We start from the raw sequence: 20,631 nt of genomic DNA, 5'->3' as shown, positions 1-20,631 counted from the left end.
AAATTTTAATTGGAGGCTAATTACTTTACAATATTGTGGTGGTTTTTGCCATACATTCACATGAATCAGCCCTGGGTGCACATGTGTTCCCCATCCTGAAGATACAGGCCATTTCTAAAGTCTTTATTGAATTTGTTGCAGTGTTGCTTATGTTTTATGTTCCGGTTTTTTGGCCCTGAGGCATGTAGGATCTTAGCTCCCCGACCAAGGATCAAACCCATATCCCCTGCACTGGAAGGTGAAGTCTTAACCTCTGGACCATGAAGGAAAGACCCCATGGAACTTTCTTAAAATACATACACCCAGGTCCCACCCCTGGGGCACACGTGGGCAGACTGAGTATAGCACTTGAACTCTTGAAAGATGCTCCCGGGATGATTCTGATGGGCACCCCCAGTGGGAACTCCTGCTCTGTAGCCTCTCTTCCATTGAGCAGCTGCATTTTCCAGCTGCATCTGATATCCTGGTCCCCAGTGCCACGGACCCTCGCTTAGGAAGGTTATTCTCCTAGCATGTGGGTCTCTTCGCCTCTCCTTACTCCATCTACCCTGTCTGTCCTCTTCGCCAGGCTCACCTCTTGTCTGCTGAGTTTGGGAAGCACTTGTTGGAGGTCGAGGACTTGCTACAGAAACACAAGTTGATGGAGGCTGACATTGCCATCCAAGGGGACAAAGTGAAGGCCATCACCACAGCCACCCTGCAGTTCGCTGAGGGGCCAGGTAAGGCTGCGAGCTGAGGTTTTTCTGTTGAGGTCTCTGGCCCAGCACTCCAGCACCCCAGGGTGGATAAATCTAGCTGCAAGAAAGTTTGAGGGGGAGCAAAATTCTCCAGAGAGCAGGCGACTGCTTCAGTCATCTATTATCAGAAAGGTGTGTAAGCACCAAGAAGGTATCCTTCTTCTTTCATCCTCTTGGCTAGTTCAAGTCTTAAATAGGTGACCCCTGCTGCCTCTTGGAAGAATCATCTAGAAATTAATGCCTGGGTCTTTTTAAAAAGAATTTCACATTATGCATTTCTACTGAGAGCTGATCCAACTTTTAACCCCTCTTATTCCTGGAGTTTTAGTGGAAACTCATTATAAAGAACCAATTAAAAGCCTATCCTCTGAGCAACTGAGACCCTCTGCATCCAATCCCAAAGCCCCAGTGAGATGGCAGGTTCTAGGTGGTGTGGTTCTAGATCTGAAGCTTGCCCAGAGATGATGAAGCCCTTGTCCCCTTTGTCCTTCCTCTTCCCATGCCACCCAGGGTACCAGCCTTGTGACCCCCAGGTCATCCGGGATCGTGTCAGCCACCTGGAACTGTGCTTCGAGGAGCTGAGCAACACGGCAGCTGGGCGCAAGGCCCAGCTGGAGCAGTCCAAGCGTCTCTGTAAGTTCTTCTGGGAGATGGATGAGGCCGAGAGCTGGATCAAGGAGAAGGAGCAGATTTACTCCTCCCTGGACTATGGCAAGGACCTGACCAGCGTGCTCATCCTGCAGCGTAAGCACAAAGCCTTTGAGGATGAGCTGCGCGGGCTGGATGCCCACCTGGGCCAGATCTTCCGGGAGGCTGAGGGCATGGTGGCACGCAAGCAGTTTGGGCATGAGCGGATTGAGGTCCGGATCAAGAAGGTGTCTGACCAGTGGAACGAGCTGAAGGACCTCGCTGCCTTTTGCAAGAAAAACCTCCAGGACACTGAGAACTTCTTCCAGTTCCAGGGCGATGCAGATGATCTGAAGGCCTGGCTACAGGATGCCCACCGGCTGCTCTCAGGGGAAGACGTGGGGCAGGATGAAGGGGCCACACGGGCCCTGGGGAAAAAGCACAAGGACTTCCTGGAGGAGCTGGAGGAGAGCCGCGGAGTGATGGAGCACCTGGAACAGCAGGCGCAGGACTTCCCCCAAGGGTTCCAGGATTCCCCAGACGTGACCAACCGGCTGCAGGCCCTCCGGGATCTCTACCAGCAGGTGGTGGCCCAGGCGGACATGCGGCGGCAGAGGCTGCAGGATGCCCTGGACCTGTACACGGTGTTTGGGGAGACAGACGCCTGTGAGCTGTGGATGGGCGAGAAGGGGAAGTGGCTGGCCCAGATGGAGATCCCGGACACACTGGAGGACCTGGAGGTCGTGCAGCACAGGTCAGAGCTGGCCCTCCCGCTACAGTCTCTGCTCCTAGTCCCCAAACAGCCTCCAGATCAGCAAGGCCCTCTCTGAGGGGCTGTCGGACGTCCTTTGTCCCAGAGGCCAGGCACCGGGAGTCACGAGGTCTCATCTGGCTCTGTGGCTTTGGGCACTGCACCCCCCTGGGGCCTTTCCCAAAGGGGCTCTTTCTAGTCCAAGTGTTTGATGGCTTTTCAGTAACAGCAGCCTTTGTTCAAATGAATTGTATATGGAACCCCTGATATGTAACACAGAGGAAAGCGGAGGGGACATGATTAAGGGGGAGGTGAGAGGCTAGACCCCATAAGCTCTGTCTTTTGGTGGCAGTCCCTAAACCACATGAACCCTCAGGGGCCTCAGAGACCAGTCTGTGAACTGTCAGTCCAAGCCACTCTCATTTGCAGTATTTGAGTTCCATCAGCACTCCGGCATGGCAAGGCTTGCCCCCAGCATCCTGAATACGGAATCCAAGGAGCTGAGAGAAAGAGGCCGCTCCTTGATCCTGCCCCAGTGATCCCATGCTGATGCTGGAGGGACCTGGGCTCTTATCTCAGAGGGGTCAGCTTTCATAACACAGGATGCCCACAGCCTCAGCAGCGTTCCCTTCTCCTCCCCAGGGACAGAGCACCTGACTGGAGAGGTATCCTTCAGGTGGAAGCAGTGGAACTGTGTTCATGAGCAGCAGCTGGGCCAGTGGAGGTGTGGCAGGTGCTCTGTAGCCGTCAACACCACCCACACCTCATTTTTCCTCCATCTCTGTTGAGGCACTGGCCTGTATAAGTAACCAGGTCTCTCCTAGCCTCATCCAGGAAATGCTAAACCATGAAACTGGACCCATGAGCCAGAAAAGAGGGAATGTCAGCACACCTTTCTCCTATCTCCCCTCTTACCTGGTGGAAGGAGGTGGAAGGAGAAAGCAAGAGCAGGGCAGAAAGCAAAAGCCTTAGCAATCCTCATTTTCTCTGTCCACATCAGGTTTGACATCCTGGACCAGGAGATGAAGACGTTGATGACTCAGATTGATGGCGTGAACCTTGCTGCCAACAGCCTGGTAGAGAGTAACCACCCACGCAGTGCGGAAGTGAAGAAGTGCCAAGACCACCTGAATACCAGGTGGGATGTGGAAAGGGCTCGGAGATAAGGGCTTCTTTTCTGGCACATCTGTGGGGTGTGGCCCAGAAGTCAGGAGGCCTGCTATGCATGCCAGGTTTGTACCCTCAGAGTTCCTGCCTCCATCTGCCATGGTCTCCTTCTGACCCTGGAGCTATAGCCCCAGGGAGGAGGGACCTGGGTGGTGACCAGCCCAGGGAGAGAGGTGTGTTCAAAGAGCTGCAGTGCTGTGCGTGGAATGGGTGTGTGCTGAGCAATGGAGGAAATGCCCTGAGTGCATCCTCAGTTAGAATCAGGCCATGTGGTTCTCAGGCCACATTTCCCCGGACGTTCTTAGGCAGGAAAGATTGCTTTCTGAGAGCTCTTAAGTACTGTCCATAAAAGAAAGCTCCTGCTTGTGCCAAAATGCAGCATTGATAATGAGACTGGCTTGAACGAAGAGGAGAATTAGCAAGAAGCCTTGAGCACACGTCATGGCCAGAAGGAAAAACAGGCCTCAAGGAGCCTTGGAGAGGGACTGCTTAGGATGTAATTGCCACACCAGGACAGCGCATGCACCTGTGTTCCGTTCAGTGCCCTGGGCTTTACATGCGCAGCGCCATGCTCACTGCCTCGCCGCTGCCCCAATCCATTACCCCACACTTGTGCCTGAGCCCTGCGCTGCCTGAGGCAACCAGGAGGTGGGGTTAGGGAAGACCTGGCTGTAAAGAAAAGGAGCAGCCCAGGGGGCTTAAGAGGAGGCAAAGGGCAACCCCCTGATACTTGGGAGCCACCAGATTGTCTCAGCATCCAAAGAAGAGGGCTGTAATTCAAGAGGGTCCCCTGCCAGCTGAGGTTTATGCCAAGGAGGGGGATGCCTCCAGTTCTTCTTTAGGCTTGGAGGTAACAGTGATGCGTGTGTGTGCATGTGTGTGTGTGTGAGAGAGAGAGACAGACAGACAGACAGACAGGAAGAACTTGTCAGCCAGTAATCTGCTGCTTTGAGGAGCTATAGTCAGAGAATGCTGTTACAGACACCTAAGCCTTGCACTGTTCTAAGTGGAATACGCCAAGGTACTTGCCATCCTTAGAGGCCTGGAAAGGTAAGATGGCTTTCCATTACGTCTGGGAATTGAAAGCTTCCTGAGCCACATATCCCAGACAGCCTGCATCCTGCACAAACGCTTCCTCCCCATGTAGCCCACCCCATTGGGGTCAGTCCCTTTTGTTAGAAAGTTGGATCTCATCGTGAGTGGAAATCTGCCTCCTTGAAATTTGTATACGTCGGTTCTGGCTCTGCCTGTTAGAGGTATTGAAACTTACTCCAATTCTTCTTCCACATGATAGCTCTTCGACTGTTTCTGAAGACAACTGTCCTCCTTCACCTGTACCCACGGTCCTGCCTCCATGTGGGTGCCATTCTGTCTACAGAGACCATCCTCCTCCAACAATATGGTCTAAACCATGCTTGTTTTCAAGCCAGTACAGGTTTCTCTCCTTCACAGTTTCCAGGATGAAAAAGTATCTTTCCTCGACTGATTTAGAGTTTCACACTCTATCTTTTATTATAATTACTTTCATCTTTTAAGAACTTTTCTACTAGACTGTAAGTAAATGAAGACCAGTATCTTATAGTGTCCACGGTATCTTATCCAGTGTCCACGGTATCTTATCCAGTGTCCACAGTATTTTCTACAGTGTCTATGGTATCTTATAGTGTCCATGATATTTTCTAGTGTCCACAGTATCTCATACAGTGTCCGCAGTATTTTATACAATGCCCATGGTATCTTATACAGTGTCCACAGCATCGTATATAGCGTCCACACCTCTGAGCGCCAAGATTTTATTGTCTGAGGCTCCTTCTGTTAGGAATATTCTTTTCGCAGGTATCCTCACTCCCACACGTTACTCAGATCTCAGGTCACATGTCCTCTTCTTGGTGCAGTTCACACTGACCACCCCATTCACAGTATCACCTCCTCCTTCCCATCCAATTCCTCTGCCTCAATCCCATATTCTTGCTTCCTTTTAATTTTAAAGATTTTTAAAAATTGCTTATTATTTATTTTTGGCTGCGCTGGGTCTTCATTGCTGCATGCAGGCTTTCTGTAGTTGCAACGAGTGGGATCTACGCTCTAGTTGCAGCGAGCAGGGGTTACTCTCTGACTGCAGTGTGCGGGCTTCTCATTGCAGTGGCTTCTCTTGTGGAGCCCAGGCTTTAGGCATGTGGGCTTCAATAGTTGCCACCCACAGGCCTTAGAGGTTACAGAAAAGGGCTTAGATACCCTGCAGCACGTGCGATCTTCCTGGACCAGAAAGTGAGCCCATGTCTCCTGCATTGGCAGGCAGGGTCTAAATCACTAGACCACCAGGGAAGCCCCCCTTTTTTCCCCCCTTTAAATTGGATTTTTAAAAACTGTTTATTTGGGGGTTTTTTGATCACAGCACATAGCATGTGAGATATTAGTCTCCCAACCTGGTATTGGGAGAAGGCAGTGGCACCCCACTCCAATACTCTTGCCTGGAAAATCCCATGAGCGGAGGAGCCTGGTAGGCTGCAGTCCATGGGGTCGTGAAGAGTCGGACACGACTGAGTGCCTTCCCTTTCACTTTTCACTTTCATGCCTTAGAGAAGGAAATGGCAACCGACTCCAGTGTTCTTGCCTGGAGAATCCCAGGGACGGAGGAGCCTGGTGGGCTGCCGTATCTGTGTCGCACAGAGTCGGACACGACTGAAGCGACTTAGCAGCAGCAACCTGGTATTGAAGCAGCACCCCCTGCATTACAAGTGCAGAGGTTTAACCACTGGACCACCAGGGACTGGTGCTTAACTTTTCTCCGTTGTACTTGTCACCACTTGATGGAGTATACACTTACTTGCCTCTGCCCATTTGAATGGGAGCATTTTACTTCATCTGTGGTTCTACCCCCAGAGCCTAGAACAGTGGCCCAAGACACGTACCTGATGCTTGTGTGATGTAACACCGTGCGTGACTGAGGACAGAACGGAAATGAGTCACTCAGCACTTACCGAATATGTGATTACCTTCCACCATACACACTCTGGTCGACCAATATTATCTTCTAATATCTTGGGCCCAGGACCACACCTGGACTCCTGACATGGCTGGCCAGTGCTGCCTAGAGCAGCTCTAACAACGTCCCCCGCTTTGGGAGACGGTGCGGGGGAGAGGAAGGTGGGTTTGGGGGGCAGACGAGACCCAAACGTCACCCTGTCCCCTGTGTGGCCCCTGCCTGGTGGCTGCAGTGAGGCCATACCAAAAAAAGCCTGGAAAGTCACCATGGAACCTCCTTCCTGGGGGCACCGCCGGATTGTCTCCTGTGGCTTCTGGATGGTGCTGGGAGGCCTCCCAGCCCTGGGGCACCTCGCTTTCCTTTCACAGTAGTTTCAGAGCACCTTGGGGGGAACCTCCAGCCCCTTTCCCTTAACATCCAGCCTCAGCAGCATCCGTGTTACAGGCATAAAACTCCCCAGAGGTCAGGGGCCTTACCTCTGGACTCCTCCCCTCTTTCCTGGAATTTCCCATCCTTTCTCTGGGCTCGTCCTCCTCCCTCTTGGAATTCCCGATCCTTCCCAGCCCTCCTCCCACTGCTTTGCAGACCTATCTTCCACACCCAGACTGCGGTCACCCTGGGAATGCCCACAATGCAGTCTACCCAGTCCATCTGCCTCCTCCCTCTACCTCCATCCCCAGGTGCCTGGGCTGCAAAGATGAGTGACTCAGGGCCCATCCTTAAATAGCTCACTGCTGGTGAAGTGTTCATTGAAGCACAGCTCAGAGGACCACCGTGTGACCTGCTCTTACCACCCCTCCTGCTCCTCATAGCTCCCTTAGTCCTCTCTGCCTGGTGTGTGCTATGTACGTCGTACTTTATATTATTGTTGCTTGATGAGTTTATCATACTTTCTTTCTAACTCATACACTCCATGGAGCAAAGTCTGGCTATGACTATTATTCCCTAGGGGCCAAAGCCAGAGTAAAGTCTAGCTATGACCGTATGTTCCCAAAGCTCTTCATAATGCTTATACGTTGTGGGTAATCAAGAGAGATGAGCTCAGTTAGCGACTGCACGTTCAGCATACTCTCGTGTGCTTCCAGGTCACAGTGAGGCAGGATGAGTAAACCCAGGTCCAGGGGAGGTGTCCCTGGTGGTGTGGACCCAGGCTACTGAGCGGCTCTTTAGAAGAGGCTTACTGTGGGCTGCACACAAGTTGCAGGACATCTGCCCATCTTTTGCACACTCCCCAGGTTCATTCCACACTGCACATGAAGGTTAAAATGTTTTCATTACAATCCCAACTTCTCCTTCCCCCTTCCTCTTCATCTTCCTTCTCTTCACTACGACTGTTTTCTTTGACAACCATGCTGGCTTTCCTTAGGCCCTGGGCACTTGGAACATGGTCTTAGACATTTGTGTGGTTCCTCTGGGGCAGCTGAGATCCTGTGTCATAAAGTTTTCTTATGGTTGATAATGGGGTGTTTCTAATTATTTTCAGTATAGGCATACCTCAGAAACAATGTGGGTTCAGTTGCCGACCACCCCAATAATCAAATATCAAAATATCAATATCAAAATAAAACGAGTCACACACAAATTTGGGGAGTTCCCAGTGCATATAAAAGTTGTTTACAAAAAGTACTGTAGTCTACTGAGTGTGCAACATCATTATGCCTAGGAAAACGATGTACAAACATTAATTTAAAAATACTTTATCACTAAGAAATGCTCATCCTCTGAGCCTTCAGTGAGTCATAACCTTTTGCAATAGTAACATCAAAGTTCACTGCCCACAGAGCACCATACAAGTATAATAATGAGAGAGTTTGAAATGTTGCAGTAATTACCAAAATATGATAGAAATGAAGTGAGCAAATGTTGCAAAAATGGCACTAATAGATGTTTCAACAAAGGATTGCTACAGATCCTCAATTCATAAAAGAAAACAAAAACAAAAGCCCCATAGTATCTGTGAAGTACAGTAAAGCAAAGCTGAATAAAACGAGATATGCTTGCATTTCAAAAAATCTGGGAAATTGCAAGTTTTCCTGAATTTCAGCTACACATAGAGCTTATATACAGAGCATCATGTTGCTTTATTGATGATTGTAATAACATCACAGCTCACCTCCTGCTAATGGAAAGCTCTGGCAGTTCTGTTGTCTTGGGTAAAATTGGATAAACTGACTCATTACAGTTTGCTGGAGAGATGACTCTTTTTTCAGTGTGCAGGTTCTATCAGGGGAGACTCTGGTGGGAAATCTGGAAGGGACCCCCTGTGGGAAGGGTGAAGGAAGAGGCTGTCTGACTCCCGTCTCCCTCGGCAGGTGGCAGGACTTCCAGACCATGGTGTCTGAACGGCGGGAGGCAGTAGACTCGGCCCTCCGGGTGCACAACTACTGCGTGGACTGCGAGGAGACTGGCAAGTGGATCATGGACAAGACGAAGGTGGTGGAGTCCACAAAGGACCTGGGCCAGGACCTGGCAGGGGTCATTGCCATCCAGCGCAAGTTGTCAGGGCTGGAGCGTGACGTGGCTGCCATCCAGACCCGTCTGGGCACGCTGGAGCGGGAGTCACAGCGGTTGATGGCGTTACACCCCGAGCAGAAGAAGGACATTGAGCAGAGGCAGGCATACGTGGAGGAGCTGTGGCAGGGCCTAAAACAGGCCTTGAAGAGCCAGGAGGCCTCCCTGGGGGAAGCCAGCCAGCTGCAGGCCTTCCTGCAGGATCTGGATGCCTTCCAGGCGTGGCTATCCACGACCCAGAAGGATGTGGCCTCCAAGGACATGCCCGAGTCCCTCCCGGAGGCCGAGCAGCTCCTGCAGCAGCATGCAGCCATCAAGGATGACATCGACAGGCACCAGGAGAGCTACCAGAAAGTTAGGGTGTCTGGGGAGAAGGTGACCCATGGCCAGACAGACCCAGAGTACCTGCTCCTGGCCCAGCGGCTAGACGGCCTAGAAAAGGGCTGGGACGCCCTAAGCCGGATGTGGGAGAGCCGCAGCCAGGCCCTCACCCAGTGCCTCGGCTTCCAGGAGTTCCAGAAAGATGCCAAGCAGGCTGAGGCCATCCTCAGCAACCAGGTAGGGAGAGGCAGTAGGAGCTTGGGGCATCTCTCAGGGAAAGAGAATTTGTAGGTTATAAGCCTGCAGAAGTGCTCCAGGGCTCAGGGATCAAATTGGGCTTTTCTTAGATTCTCTCTAGCTCAGGAGACAGTCCTCTTTGTTCCTTATCAATGCCCTTTCCAGTCCCATGTCCCAAACTGTGTCTTATTCTTGGGCCAGTTAGAGGCTTGTTGTTGTTCAGTCGCTCAGTCATGTCTGACTCTTTGTGACCCCATGGACTGCAGCGTACGAGGCTTCCCTGTCCTTCACCATCTCCTGGAGTTTACTCAAACTCATGTGCGTTGAGTTAGCGATGCCAGCCAACCGTCTCGTCTTCTGTTATCCTCTTCTCTTCTTGCCTTCAGAGAAGTGAATTATTCCCTGGATGGCTATCCTTCCATGTGGCTTTGGGTACTCTCCTCATCAGGTGCCCTGGGCAGGGGCAGGGAACAGGACTCAGGGACCTTCCTCCTTGCGCAACTGCAGGGGGCGCCATTCATGCTGTAACCTGCATGGCTGCACACGGTGCTCCTGCCTGGCAAGGGCCCTCTCCTCCACCTCCTCACCTCCATGCCTTGTCTGGAAACTTGCTTCGACAGGAATATACCCTGGCTCACTTGGAGCCCCCAGACTCCTTAGAAGCTGCAGAGGCCGGGATCCGGAAGTTTGAGGATTTCTTGGTGTCTATGGAGAACAACCGGGATAAGGTTTTGAGTCCTGTGGACTCTGGAAACAAGCTGGTAGCTGAGGGGAACCTCTTCTCAGACAAGATCAAGGAGAAGGTGCAGCTGATTGAGGACAGGTACTCTCTGCCCCAAGGGTTGGGGGGCCGGAGCCAGGTAGGGTTGTGGTGCGGTACACAGCACCCTCGTGACTTGTGTTCCGGCTTTCCTTGCAGGCACAGGAAGAACAACGAAAAGGCCCTGGAGGCCTCAGAGCTTCTGAAAGACAACCTGGAGCTCCAGAACTTCCTGCAGAACTGCCAGGAGGTAAGGCTCCAGCCAGGCTGGCCACTTTGCAGGAGATTACCTCTAGAAGCATGGTGCCCTGGAGGTGGGAAGTCCTTTCTAACTCAGGAGTCTGGATTCTAAAAGCAGAGAGCTCTGGGCTCATAACGGCTTAAGTCCTTCATCCTCTAGAATCTTTGGTTTCAATTTTTTTTAAACATATGTAAAGATATCTTTTAATTTCTCAAGTCTGGGGCAAGATTTCTCAACAAGGGCCCCGAGGACTATCTGTATTAGAATCACCTAGGGTCCTGGTCAAGGTTGGCCTGAAAGTCATGTGACCTTTGCATTCACACAGGGCCCGCTGTGTACAAGGGCCTCATGTTTGGTTTAATACTCTGCTGTTGCCAGCTTGCAATTCCCAATGACTTTGAATATTTCCATTTTACACCAGGCCCTGCAAGTTATGGAGCTGGTCCTGGCTCTAGTTAAACGCAGACTTCTGGGCCCCCGTTGGGCCTAGATGAATCAGAACTTAGGGGGTGAGATAGAGAGCAGCATTCTCAACAAGCTTTTCGGTTGGAGAACCACTGACTCAGAAGTTCCTCACTCAGCCTGGGGTGAGCTGTCCAGGGAAATCTTTACCCTGCACTCCTAGGTCTCTCCATGAACAGTGCTTCCATGTGGAATGGGGCTTCCCCTGACATTTTTGTTGCTTCCATCCTCATACCCCTTTCCTCTCAACTCAAATGACTTTGTCCTCACCCACCTCTGCCCTTGGTACAAACCAAGCCTGGTGTAATGCCAGGACATCTCGGAAACAAGAGAGACTCGAAAGTTCTTCCTTTACTTCCTTTATTATAGGATCTGCCCTTGGCTTTGTCCTCAGATAACATTTTTTCACCCTACCGCCAAAGGGTGGGTTTAACCATCCATTCAGTAAACACATGTTGAGCTACTGCAATAGGCCAGGCCCTGTCCTCAGTCCTGGAAATGCGGAGAGAAGTGTGAATATTCCTGGTGTTGTACTGCACATGCATGCTCTAGAGGGGAAGACACGGGGGAGCCTGTGTTTCAGCCCTGAGACCACGCAAGTTAAGTTTCCTGTCCTGGGAGTTAGGGATCCTGAGTCAGAGGGGAGTACTTCGTTGTGTTCATACTTCCTCCCCTTGGCCTTCTTCTGCAGCCAGAGGTGGGCAGCAGGTTCAGCCATGAACCCCTGGCCAAAGAGGGACACTCAGGGACCATGGATCCCATTTTTTCTGCCCACAGCTCACTCTCTGGATCAATGACAAGCTGCTAACATCTCAGGATGTCTCCTATGATGAAGCTCGAAACCTTCATAACAAATGGCTAAAGCACCAGGCATTCATGGCAGAGCTGGCTTCCCACCAGGGGTGGCTGGAGAACATTGACGCGGTGAGCAGAGCAAGTGGTGGGGTCTCTGCTTGGGGATGCTTCCTTGAGTGGGGCTGCACATGGGGGACAGACACTGGCCCAGAGCTTGCTGAGCGGTAGAGAACCTGGATGTGAAAAACTTCTCCAAGTAGTAGTTAAACCTTGGAACTCCCGATAATCCAATGTTAAGCCTGCACAGAGTGGGTGCCTCCTGCGGGTCACTTGAGTCTTGGGACAGTCCAGACACTAAGAACATGAGCCTGTGCGTCCAGTGCCAGGACAGCAGTAATCTCTTGTCTGCCATCCATCGTCCTCACCAGGATGTCCTGCCCAGAGGCAGGGAGATCTGTGAGATGAGCAGAGTGGCGGGGACTACTGACCCTCATTGTTTGGATGGGCAGAACCACTAGGGAATTGTCATTCATAGCAGAGGTCCTGTCTGTAACAAGCTTGTCCAGAGGCGCAAGTCAAAAATATGGCTGGAGTCAGGCTTGGGAAGAAAAAGAGAGGAGAAAGAGGAGCCTCTTGCTCCTGTGGCTATCCGGAAAAAGCAGGCCTGGGAGCCACACGAGTTTGTGTCCATCGTAGTGCAGTATACAGGCTCCAAGCCAGGCTGCCTTAACCTCCACGTGCCTCAGTTTCTGCTGCAAATAACTCTTGAGGTACAGAGTTTTTCAGCTAAGCCTCATCCAAGTTCTAGACAGATCCATCGCCTCACCGACCTCCCCTCAGTTAGCCCTTGGCAACCATTTGGAGCAAGGCAGCTCTCCAAGGGTCCTCTCCCAGGTCATAGGGTGAACACTTCTCCTTCCCCACACAGGAAGGAAAGCAGCTGATGGAGGAGAAGCCCCAGTTTGCGGCCCTGGTGTCGCAGAAGCTGGAAGCCCTGCACCAGCTCTGGGACGAGCTTCAGGCCAACACACAAGAGACGGCTCGGCAGCTATTAGCTGCCAGGAGCTCCGACATGCGCTCGCAGACCCAGGCCGACCTCAACAAGTGGATCCGGGCCATGGAGGACCAGCTGCAGTCAGACGACCTGGGCAAGGACCTGACCAGTGTCAACAGGATGCTGGCTAAGCTGAAGGCGAGTGAACGGGTTGCAGACTGGGGCCGTTGGCATGGAGGAAGTCTTGGCAGCAAAGCTGCAACCTGAAAGGGAGTACCCGCCTGTCCCCTTAGCTAGGCTGGCTTTTATCACGTCTCCCAGTTTACAACCCAGCTCCTACCCTCTGCAGTGGATAAGACAGGGATGGATCCAGACAGGGTAGTAAAAGTGTGCATAAGAAGTGTAGCATAGGTGCTCAGAGGAGCAATAGGTAAGATGGGGGCAATCCAAGAAGACTCCCTGGGGAAGGCTGAGTGCAAGCCAGGTCTTGGAGGATTGGTGGGACGTGAACGATGAGGAGGAGGAGGGGCTGGCCAGGTGCCAGGGCTGGTGCCGACACCATCCTCTCATGTCCCAGCGCGTGGAGGACCAAGTGAACGTGCGCAAGGAGGAGCTGGAGGAGCTGTTCGCCCAGATGCCCTCACTGGGAGAGGAGGCGGGGGATGAAGACCTGAGCATCGAGAAGCGATTCCTGGACCTTCTGGAGCCATTGGGGAGGAGGAAGAAGCAGCTGGAATCATCCAGAGCCAAGCTGCAGATCAGCCGGGACTTAGAGGATGAGACGGTGAGTAGGCACAGCGGCCCCCCCGCTTCCCCAGCTGTCATCGGGGTGGCTGGCTGCTGCCCAGGGCAGTTCTTGGCAGGAGACGTCTGGTCATCTCACCACCTCATTTCACAGGGTGGTTGTAATGATTACATTAAACATAAAAGTAAGCCAGTGCCCTTTGAAGGGCGGCTCTCCCGTGGACTTTAGGGGCCAGACAGACTTGGGCTCGAGATCCCTATGTTGCCACCCACCTTGAAGTGACCAGGAGCAACTTACTTGGAACCTCAGTTCAGAGCATCGAATGCCCCCCTTTTACAAAACACTGATAGGCTGTTGGGAGGAACAGTAGGCAGAGCTGTGTCTGACCCTTGGTGAGTGATGAAAGGGTGGCCGTGGTTGTCATCAGCTCTCTCCTGCCCTCTGGTCTCCACAGCTCTGGGTGGAAGAGAGGCTGCCTCTGGCCCAGTCGACCGACTATGGCACTAACCTGCAAACCGTGCAGCTGTTCATGAAGAAGAATCAGGTGAGTCCTGCTACCTGGTCAGTCCCTCCTGCCCCGGCCACTCCTCAGGGAAGAGGACCCAGCTCTGACGACACAAAGCCCCGGCAGCAGATTACAGACTACTCTTCTTGTTGACAGTTTCAGGGTTCCCAGTCTGTGTGTGTATTCTCATGCAGCTTTGGTGATAGCAGAGAGAATTCTAGGGGAACCGTGGGGGTTGGTGAGTGGGAGTGAGAGGTCCAGGTGCTTTGGAATTTGAGGCCATTCAGGGCACAGGATCTGGAGGCCCTGCCCTGGGGTTTCACGTGCTTTGTAGCTTCTGTATTCCTGGCCTCCCTGAGAGGAGGCTTGTAGCTCCTGGCATCTCTCCTGTCGCTGCTTTGTTCCTCTTTCAGGGCTAAGCTTGGCCCGTTGGGTCTCCTCCGGGCAAGTAGGCTTCTACTCTCTGAAACATGTGAGGATGCTGTGGGGCTCTAACCCCCGCTTCCTTTAGAGGAAGCCACTAAACTTGGACCCTGAGCCATAGGAGCAAACATCCGTTGGCTGTTCTGCTGTTTTAGGCCTGACTGGGAACTTCTGTGGCCTTGGTCAGAAGCCTGGAAGCAAGCGGATGCTCTTCCTCTGTCAGGGCTGCAGGGAAGCCTGCGTCCTCTGGGAAGGCCAGTGGCATGGGTTCGTGGTCTGACCATGCAGTCTGGCCAGGGGCTGACTGTACCCCTGCTCTTAGTCGGAGTCCCTCCTGCCTGGTTTGCTCTCTGGCTCAGGAAGCGGGGTGGGGCGGGCAGCTGCAGTGTCGATCAGGGAGAATCTGGGGACTTAGAGAAGAGCAGAATGTCCCAGAGTGACAGTCGGTACTGCAGCAACTTGGGAAAGGAAGGTCATGGCAGACAGTACTTACTTCTTCCAAAAATGTCAGCAGCCAACATCTGCCCACAGAACCCAGCAACTGTGCAAGGGCCTGAATTAATTATACTAAAAGTGGTTTCTTCAAAGTTCCCTCTAGTCCTTTGCTTCCAGTTGGCATGATCATGGCACTGACGCTCCAGGGGCAGCACGTAGGTACCTAAACTAGAAGGTGGTGGAGGTGGGGGTTCCACTATCACATCAGCCTCCAGTTAAAGGGGGAAGGCTGGCAGAAGACAGTATCCTCGAGGCCCCAGTTTCCTCTACTATAAAATGAGCCAACTCTGGCCACTTCAACACTCAATACTTTAGCCTCAGAATTATTGCCAAATGATTTTCACCTCCCTGGGCTGAAGATAGCTATTTCACGAGAAGGGCAAGAGTAATATGGATGGGGTTCCCCTTAACATGAAGGGAAAGACAATCTCTTGGGTGAGTGTGGCTGCTCCAGTAAAGATGATTTTAAGCTAGCCTCACTAAAGCTGAAATCCCATTTTATCATTCCTTCTATTGCAGTTGTCCGTGTGCATCAGACTTCCCCAGAGGGCCTGTTAAAACACACTTGACCGGGCTCCACCCTAGATCCTCTACAGCAAACTCTGGGAGCAGAGCCTGATAACTTGCATTTCTATTAAGATCCTAGGTGATGCTGATGCTGCTGGCCTGGAACCCCACTTTGAGAACCACTGCTCTAATGGTGTGACTAGAACCCAACCTGCAAGGTGCCTCATGAAGGGCTCTCAACTCTAGCTGCACATTAGAATCACCCAAGGGAACCTTTAGACATACGAATGCCTGGGTCCCATCTCAGATCAATTCATTAGGATCTCTGGGGATGGGGTGGCCCTATCTACGTCTAGTTTCCCCCAGTGATTCAATGTTCAACCAGGGTTAAGAGCCACTGTCCAGCCTGGCCTGGCTCCCACCTCCCCCTGAATTTTCTGTCTTATCCCTTTCACCCTCCCTCACAGTATTCTAGCTTGCCTGGCCCCTTGGACCATCCAGGTTTCCTTCCAGGGACTTCCTTGACACTGGCTCTGTCCTGCCGCCAGCAACACTCACCCTCCAGATCTCTCTGGAGCTTCTTTCTCTCACCTGTCACGTCTCACTCAGATGTTATCTGTACAGAAGACCCTTCCTGGACCCCCAGCTAGAGTGGCCACTGCCACGCCTCGGAGAACAATCTTCATCTCATTGGTGTCTGTTCCTCGTAGCAGCTGTTATCTATGTTCATTTATTTATTTACTTGCTTACCCTTTCCTCTATTAGAGTGTACGCTTTATGAGGGCAGGGGTTTGTTTATCTTGTCCCCATATTGTCCCTAGAACCTAGAACAGGGCCTGTTATCTTGGAAACAATTTAATAACTAGGTATTAAATGAATGGAGTCAAGGGACAAGATGGCCTAAGTAAGCACACTGAGCAGAAGCCTAGGAAGGAATTTGCTTAAAAGGAGAGAGACAGAAATAGCTTTCTAGTATACCTGAAGAGTTCATAGATCTCAGGGAAAGTAAGCAGGCAAGTGGCAGCTGACGCCTCCCTGGGTTGTTTGAATACAATTGCAGAGACCACAGGAAATTGTCTCAGCTGAGCAGTGGGTTTTTTTAATACAACTTCAGAGACCACAGGAAATTGTCTGACTCGAGATTCCAAGCATCAGGTGTAAAGGTGCCTTTCAACAAGTTAGGTGACTTACAGGCATTGATAGTTCCATGTATTTTGAATGCTGATGGTCACAACACTGGCCATGTATCCTATTCTTGCCCATCACCAAAGTGGGAAGAAAATACCATTTTGGTAACTGAAGTCTCAAGCAGGAAATAATACAAAGCTCAGAAAAGATTTGAGAAATAGAAGCAGGAGAAAACAAAATCCTACCCTGAATAAGGAACAACTGCTGACTACTGTTTTATACAGAGTAAAAGTTGCTAAAATCAGACCTCAGAAGGCCATTTAAGAGTCATTTTCCTCTCCTTCACCATGCACAGCAAAGAAATTGAGCTCTACTGAAACAGGAGTAGGGAGCCGTCAAGGGCTCCAGCTCTGGGATCCAAGAGAGCCGTGTTCAAATCCCACCCTGTCACTCGAAGCCCACAGGGACTTAACCACTCTGTGTTGGCATCCAGTGTTTATCTCAGAAGCTCACAGGAGGGTGAGAGGAGAGTGGGTGGACCCAGTACTGCACTGGGCACATGGTCACAGGCCGTTTTAATGGCCACCCACTCTGCTCAAGCTTCCCTAAGTGGTTCGGGGCGAGAGGTGCCCAGGAGGGGCCCTGGGCTGCCCTGCATGGTGGGAAGGCCAGCCCCTGAGCTCTTCCCCTCTGGCCGCAGACACTGCAGAATGAGATCCTGGGCCACACGCCCCGGGTGGAGGACGTGCTGCACAGAGGGCAGCAGCTGGTGGCAGCGGCTGAGATCGACTGCCAGGACGTAGAGGAGCGCCTGGGGCAGCTGCAAGGCTCATGGGACACACTGCGGGAGGCAGCGGCCACCCGGCTGAAGCACCTGCAAGAGGCCAGCGAGGCCCAGCAGTACTACCTGGATGCGGGCGAGGCTGAGGCCTGGATCGGCGAGCAGGAGTTCTACGTCTTCTCTGATGAGAACCCCCAGGTCAGCTCGGGCAGGGTCCAGGGTTGGGAGCCAAAACCAGCTGAGAAGAAGAGCCAGGGGGGAGGTGGGCTATCAGGGGGGCACCTGGAAGGCCAGGTGTGTGAGAACTGAGGGCAGCAGGCAGGGGTCCAGGTGCCTTCAGGATGCCCCTCTTGAGAACATATGATGCATGTACTCCAGCTGGGTGCCCTGTTTGCCAATTCAGTTCAGTTCAGTCGCTCAGTCGTGTCCAACTCTGCGACCCCATGAACCTCAGTATACCGAGTCTCCCTGTCCATCACCGACTCCCAGAGTCCACCAAAACTCATGTCCATTGAGTCGTTGATGCCATCCAACCATCTCATTCTCTGTCATCCCCTTCTCCTCCTGCCCTCAATCCTTCCCAGCATCAGGGTCTTTTCAAATGAGTCAGCACTCCGCACCAGGTGGCCAAAGTATTGGAGTTTCAGCTTCAACATCAGTCCCTCCAATGAACACCCAGGACTGATCTCCTTTAGGATGGACTGGTTGGATCTCCTTGTAGTCCAAGGGACTCTCAAGAGTCTTCTCCAACACCACAGTTCAAAAGCATCAATTCTTCTGTGCTCAGCTTTCTAGTTAGATTTGCTCTAACCCAAGAATTCTTCACATTTTTTTGTGTGTCAGGGGTTCTGTGCAGATGTACTGTGGTGGGAGGGTGTGAGAGGTGAGGTTAGGGGATCTCTAAAAGCTGGGGTGATACAGGAAGTTTTCATGAGGAGAGAGGTTGGACCGGGGCCTGGGAGGGTGGATGTCAGGTAAGAATTGAGGGCGTCGAGAGGAAGGTGGGATGCGGGCATTGCCAGGCACCGGGAGTAGCAGGAAGAGGCCACGCGTGGTGCTCCTGGGGTGTCCCGCAAGCCTGGCCCTCCTGCACCTCCTGGCCCATCCTGGCTCATCTCACCCAGGTGAGATGAGCTCGTGCCCTGACAATCCGCTTCCTTGCAGGATGAAGAGAGTGCCATCGTGATGCTGAAGCGGCACTTGCGGCAGCAGCGGGCAGTGGAGGAATATGGGAGGAACATCAAGCAGCTGGCCGGCCGGGCCCAGGGCCTGCTATCCGCAGGCCACCCCGAAGGGTGCGTGTGCCTCCGGAGGCGACCTGGCCAGCTCCTGGGCACGCCCCCTGCCCCTGCCAAGCAGGATCCCTTCAGGTCCAAGGGGAAAACAGGAATGGTTTTCCCCAAGTCTATGGGTTTGAGAAGGCTACCTTCTGGACTGCTGGTTGGCCCCAGTTCCCTGTTGTGTCCTGGTTTAGTGTGACTTCAAACAGGGCTGATGGAAGGAGGCCTGGTTGGCAAAGAGACTAGGGAACAGAGTAGCAAAACTGCCTGCGTGGTGAACTGAGAGCTCCCGTCTTTGGGGGAGTTAGTCTTCAGCATCTTTTAGCCTAGTCTAACTTTGCTTTTTGTGTGTGGTCCAGAAGGTAGGTCAGGATCTCGCAGTGTCTCTGCAAAATCATCATATGCCGTCTAAACTGTTGAGTGGTGTGGGTGCAGCATCAGTGGAGCCCACTGGGTCAGGCACCTCAGGCTGCCCCCAGGCATGGCCCTATCCTCAGGGCACCCACAGCAGCCACTTCAGGACCCCCAGAGACTGAAGAGCCCCTGGTACTGCACATCCCTCCCTGAGGATCCAAGCAGGCCTGTTGCTGGTGGAGCCAGGCTCAGACTGCCCACTGCCCTGCCAGCCCCCTTGGAAGAATAGTGAAAGAATTCTCCATCCAGACCAGTCTCTCTGAGCTTCTCAGAGTCAGGGGCAGGGACAGGAGGCAGCTCCTGGCAGGGGACACATTTCATCATCCCCCGAAGCATCATGGTCTAAGGGATGGTTCCTTTTCTCCCAGCTCTTCCCTGTGAAAAGTCACTGCCATATCTTCAAAGCTGTGCTCCCCCACGCATCCAGGCCTCAGGGCTGGGAAGGAGGAGGTGAGCTCCTTGAAGCTGGCTGCCCTGGGTTCTCGGCCGCCCCCTCTGAGGACTTTTCTTGCTTTGAATCCCAGAGAACAGATCATCAGACTTCAGGGGCAGGTGGACAAGCAGTATGCAGGGCTGAAGGACATGGCGGAGGAGCGCAGGCGGAAGCTGGAGAACATGTACCACCTGTTCCAGCTCAAGAGGGAGGTGGATGACCTGGAGCAGTGGATCGCAGAGAAGGACACGGTGGCCTCCTCCTCGGAAATGGGGCAAGACTTTGACCACGTGACTGTGAGTATCCACGGCCCCTGCTTGCTTTGTCTCCCTCTAATGCAGCAGACCTGGGAGCTGTCTCTCCCCCTCCACACTCACACACACTCGCCTGCCCAGTGCCATGTGCCGCAGTGACGAGGGCTCCCCCGTGTGAGCTCAGGCACCCTGGGGAAGGTGTCAGAGCCCAGCTCCAGGTGGTGGCAGGCACCACTGGGAGTCTGTGTGATGACACCACTGAAGCCCGAGCCCTGATAACCGATAACCGCGTTTCCATCTACCCTTGTCCAGGTGCTCCGGGACAAGTTCCGGGACTTTGCCCGGGAGACTGGGGCGATTGGGCAGGAGCGGGTGGACAACGTGAATGCCGTCATTGAGAGGCTCATCGACGCGGGCCACTCCGAGGCAGCCACCATCGCCGAGTGGAAGGACGGGCTGAACGAGATGTGGGCGGACCTGCTAGAGCTCATCGACACGCGCATGCAGTTGCTGGCCGCCTCCTATGACCTGCAGCGCTACTTCTACACCGGTTCCGAGATCCTGGGCCTCATTGGCGAGAAGCACCGCGAGCTGCCCGAGGATGTGGGGCTGGACGCCAGCACCGCGGAGTCCTTCCACCGCACGCACACTGCCTTTGAGCGGGAGCTCCACCTGCTGGGGGAGCAGGTGCCTCTGGTCCCCAGCTGTCCCTCCACCTCGCCCCTGACTAGCATCCCTGGGGCCCTGTTGTGTCAGGTCCTCTCCTGGCTTCTAGAGAGGAAATCTCTGGAACAGGCACTCCCTAGAGAGGCAACAGCTCCAGGCAGGAAGGCAGGGAGCAGAGGCTTTCAAATGTTCTTTAGCTTTAGAACTAGTTCCCCGGTGGCTCAGACGGTGAAGAGTCTGCCTGCAATGTGGGAGACCTGGGCTTGATCCCTGGGTCAGGAAGATCTCCTAGAGAAGGGAATGGCTACCCACACCAGTATTCTTGCCTGGAGAATCCCATGGACAGAGAGCCTGACATGACTCGACAATGAGTCGGACATGACTGAGCGGCTAACACTTTCACTTTAAACA

General features: G+C 52.9%; 1 protein-coding gene across 3 annotated transcripts in view; it reads left to right on the top strand.

Moving 5' to 3' along the window:
- SPTB (spectrin beta, erythrocytic) overlaps window positions 1-20,631 on the top strand; it is a 128,097-nt gene that overhangs the window by 84,855 nt on the left and 22,611 nt on the right. For all 3 annotated transcript variants that reach the window (XM_052646288.1, XM_052646290.1, XM_052646287.1), the window contains exons 13-26: window positions 569-719; window positions 1,248-2,118; window positions 3,116-3,253; window positions 8,581-9,337; window positions 9,958-10,160; window positions 10,257-10,347; window positions 11,578-11,724; window positions 12,524-12,787; window positions 13,167-13,373; window positions 13,789-13,878; window positions 17,093-17,371; window positions 18,338-18,468; window positions 19,392-19,596; window positions 19,867-20,241. In XM_052646288.1, coding sequence (XP_052502248.1) covers window positions 569-719; window positions 1,248-2,118; window positions 3,116-3,253; window positions 8,581-9,337; window positions 9,958-10,160; window positions 10,257-10,347; window positions 11,578-11,724; window positions 12,524-12,787; window positions 13,167-13,373; window positions 13,789-13,878; window positions 17,093-17,371; window positions 18,338-18,468; window positions 19,392-19,596; window positions 19,867-20,241 — 3,909 coding nt within the window. The remainder of the gene's footprint in view (window positions 1-568; window positions 720-1,247; window positions 2,119-3,115; window positions 3,254-8,580; window positions 9,338-9,957; window positions 10,161-10,256; window positions 10,348-11,577; window positions 11,725-12,523; window positions 12,788-13,166; window positions 13,374-13,788; window positions 13,879-17,092; window positions 17,372-18,337; window positions 18,469-19,391; window positions 19,597-19,866; window positions 20,242-20,631) is intronic.

This window comes from Budorcas taxicolor, chromosome 10 (assembly GCF_023091745.1).
Source record: "Budorcas taxicolor isolate Tak-1 chromosome 10, Takin1.1, whole genome shotgun sequence".
In the NCBI taxonomy this organism is placed as follows: domain Eukaryota; kingdom Metazoa; phylum Chordata; class Mammalia; order Artiodactyla; family Bovidae; genus Budorcas; species Budorcas taxicolor.
The sequence above is the reverse complement of the archived record's forward strand: the minus strand, read 5'-3'. Positions and strand labels throughout refer to the sequence as shown.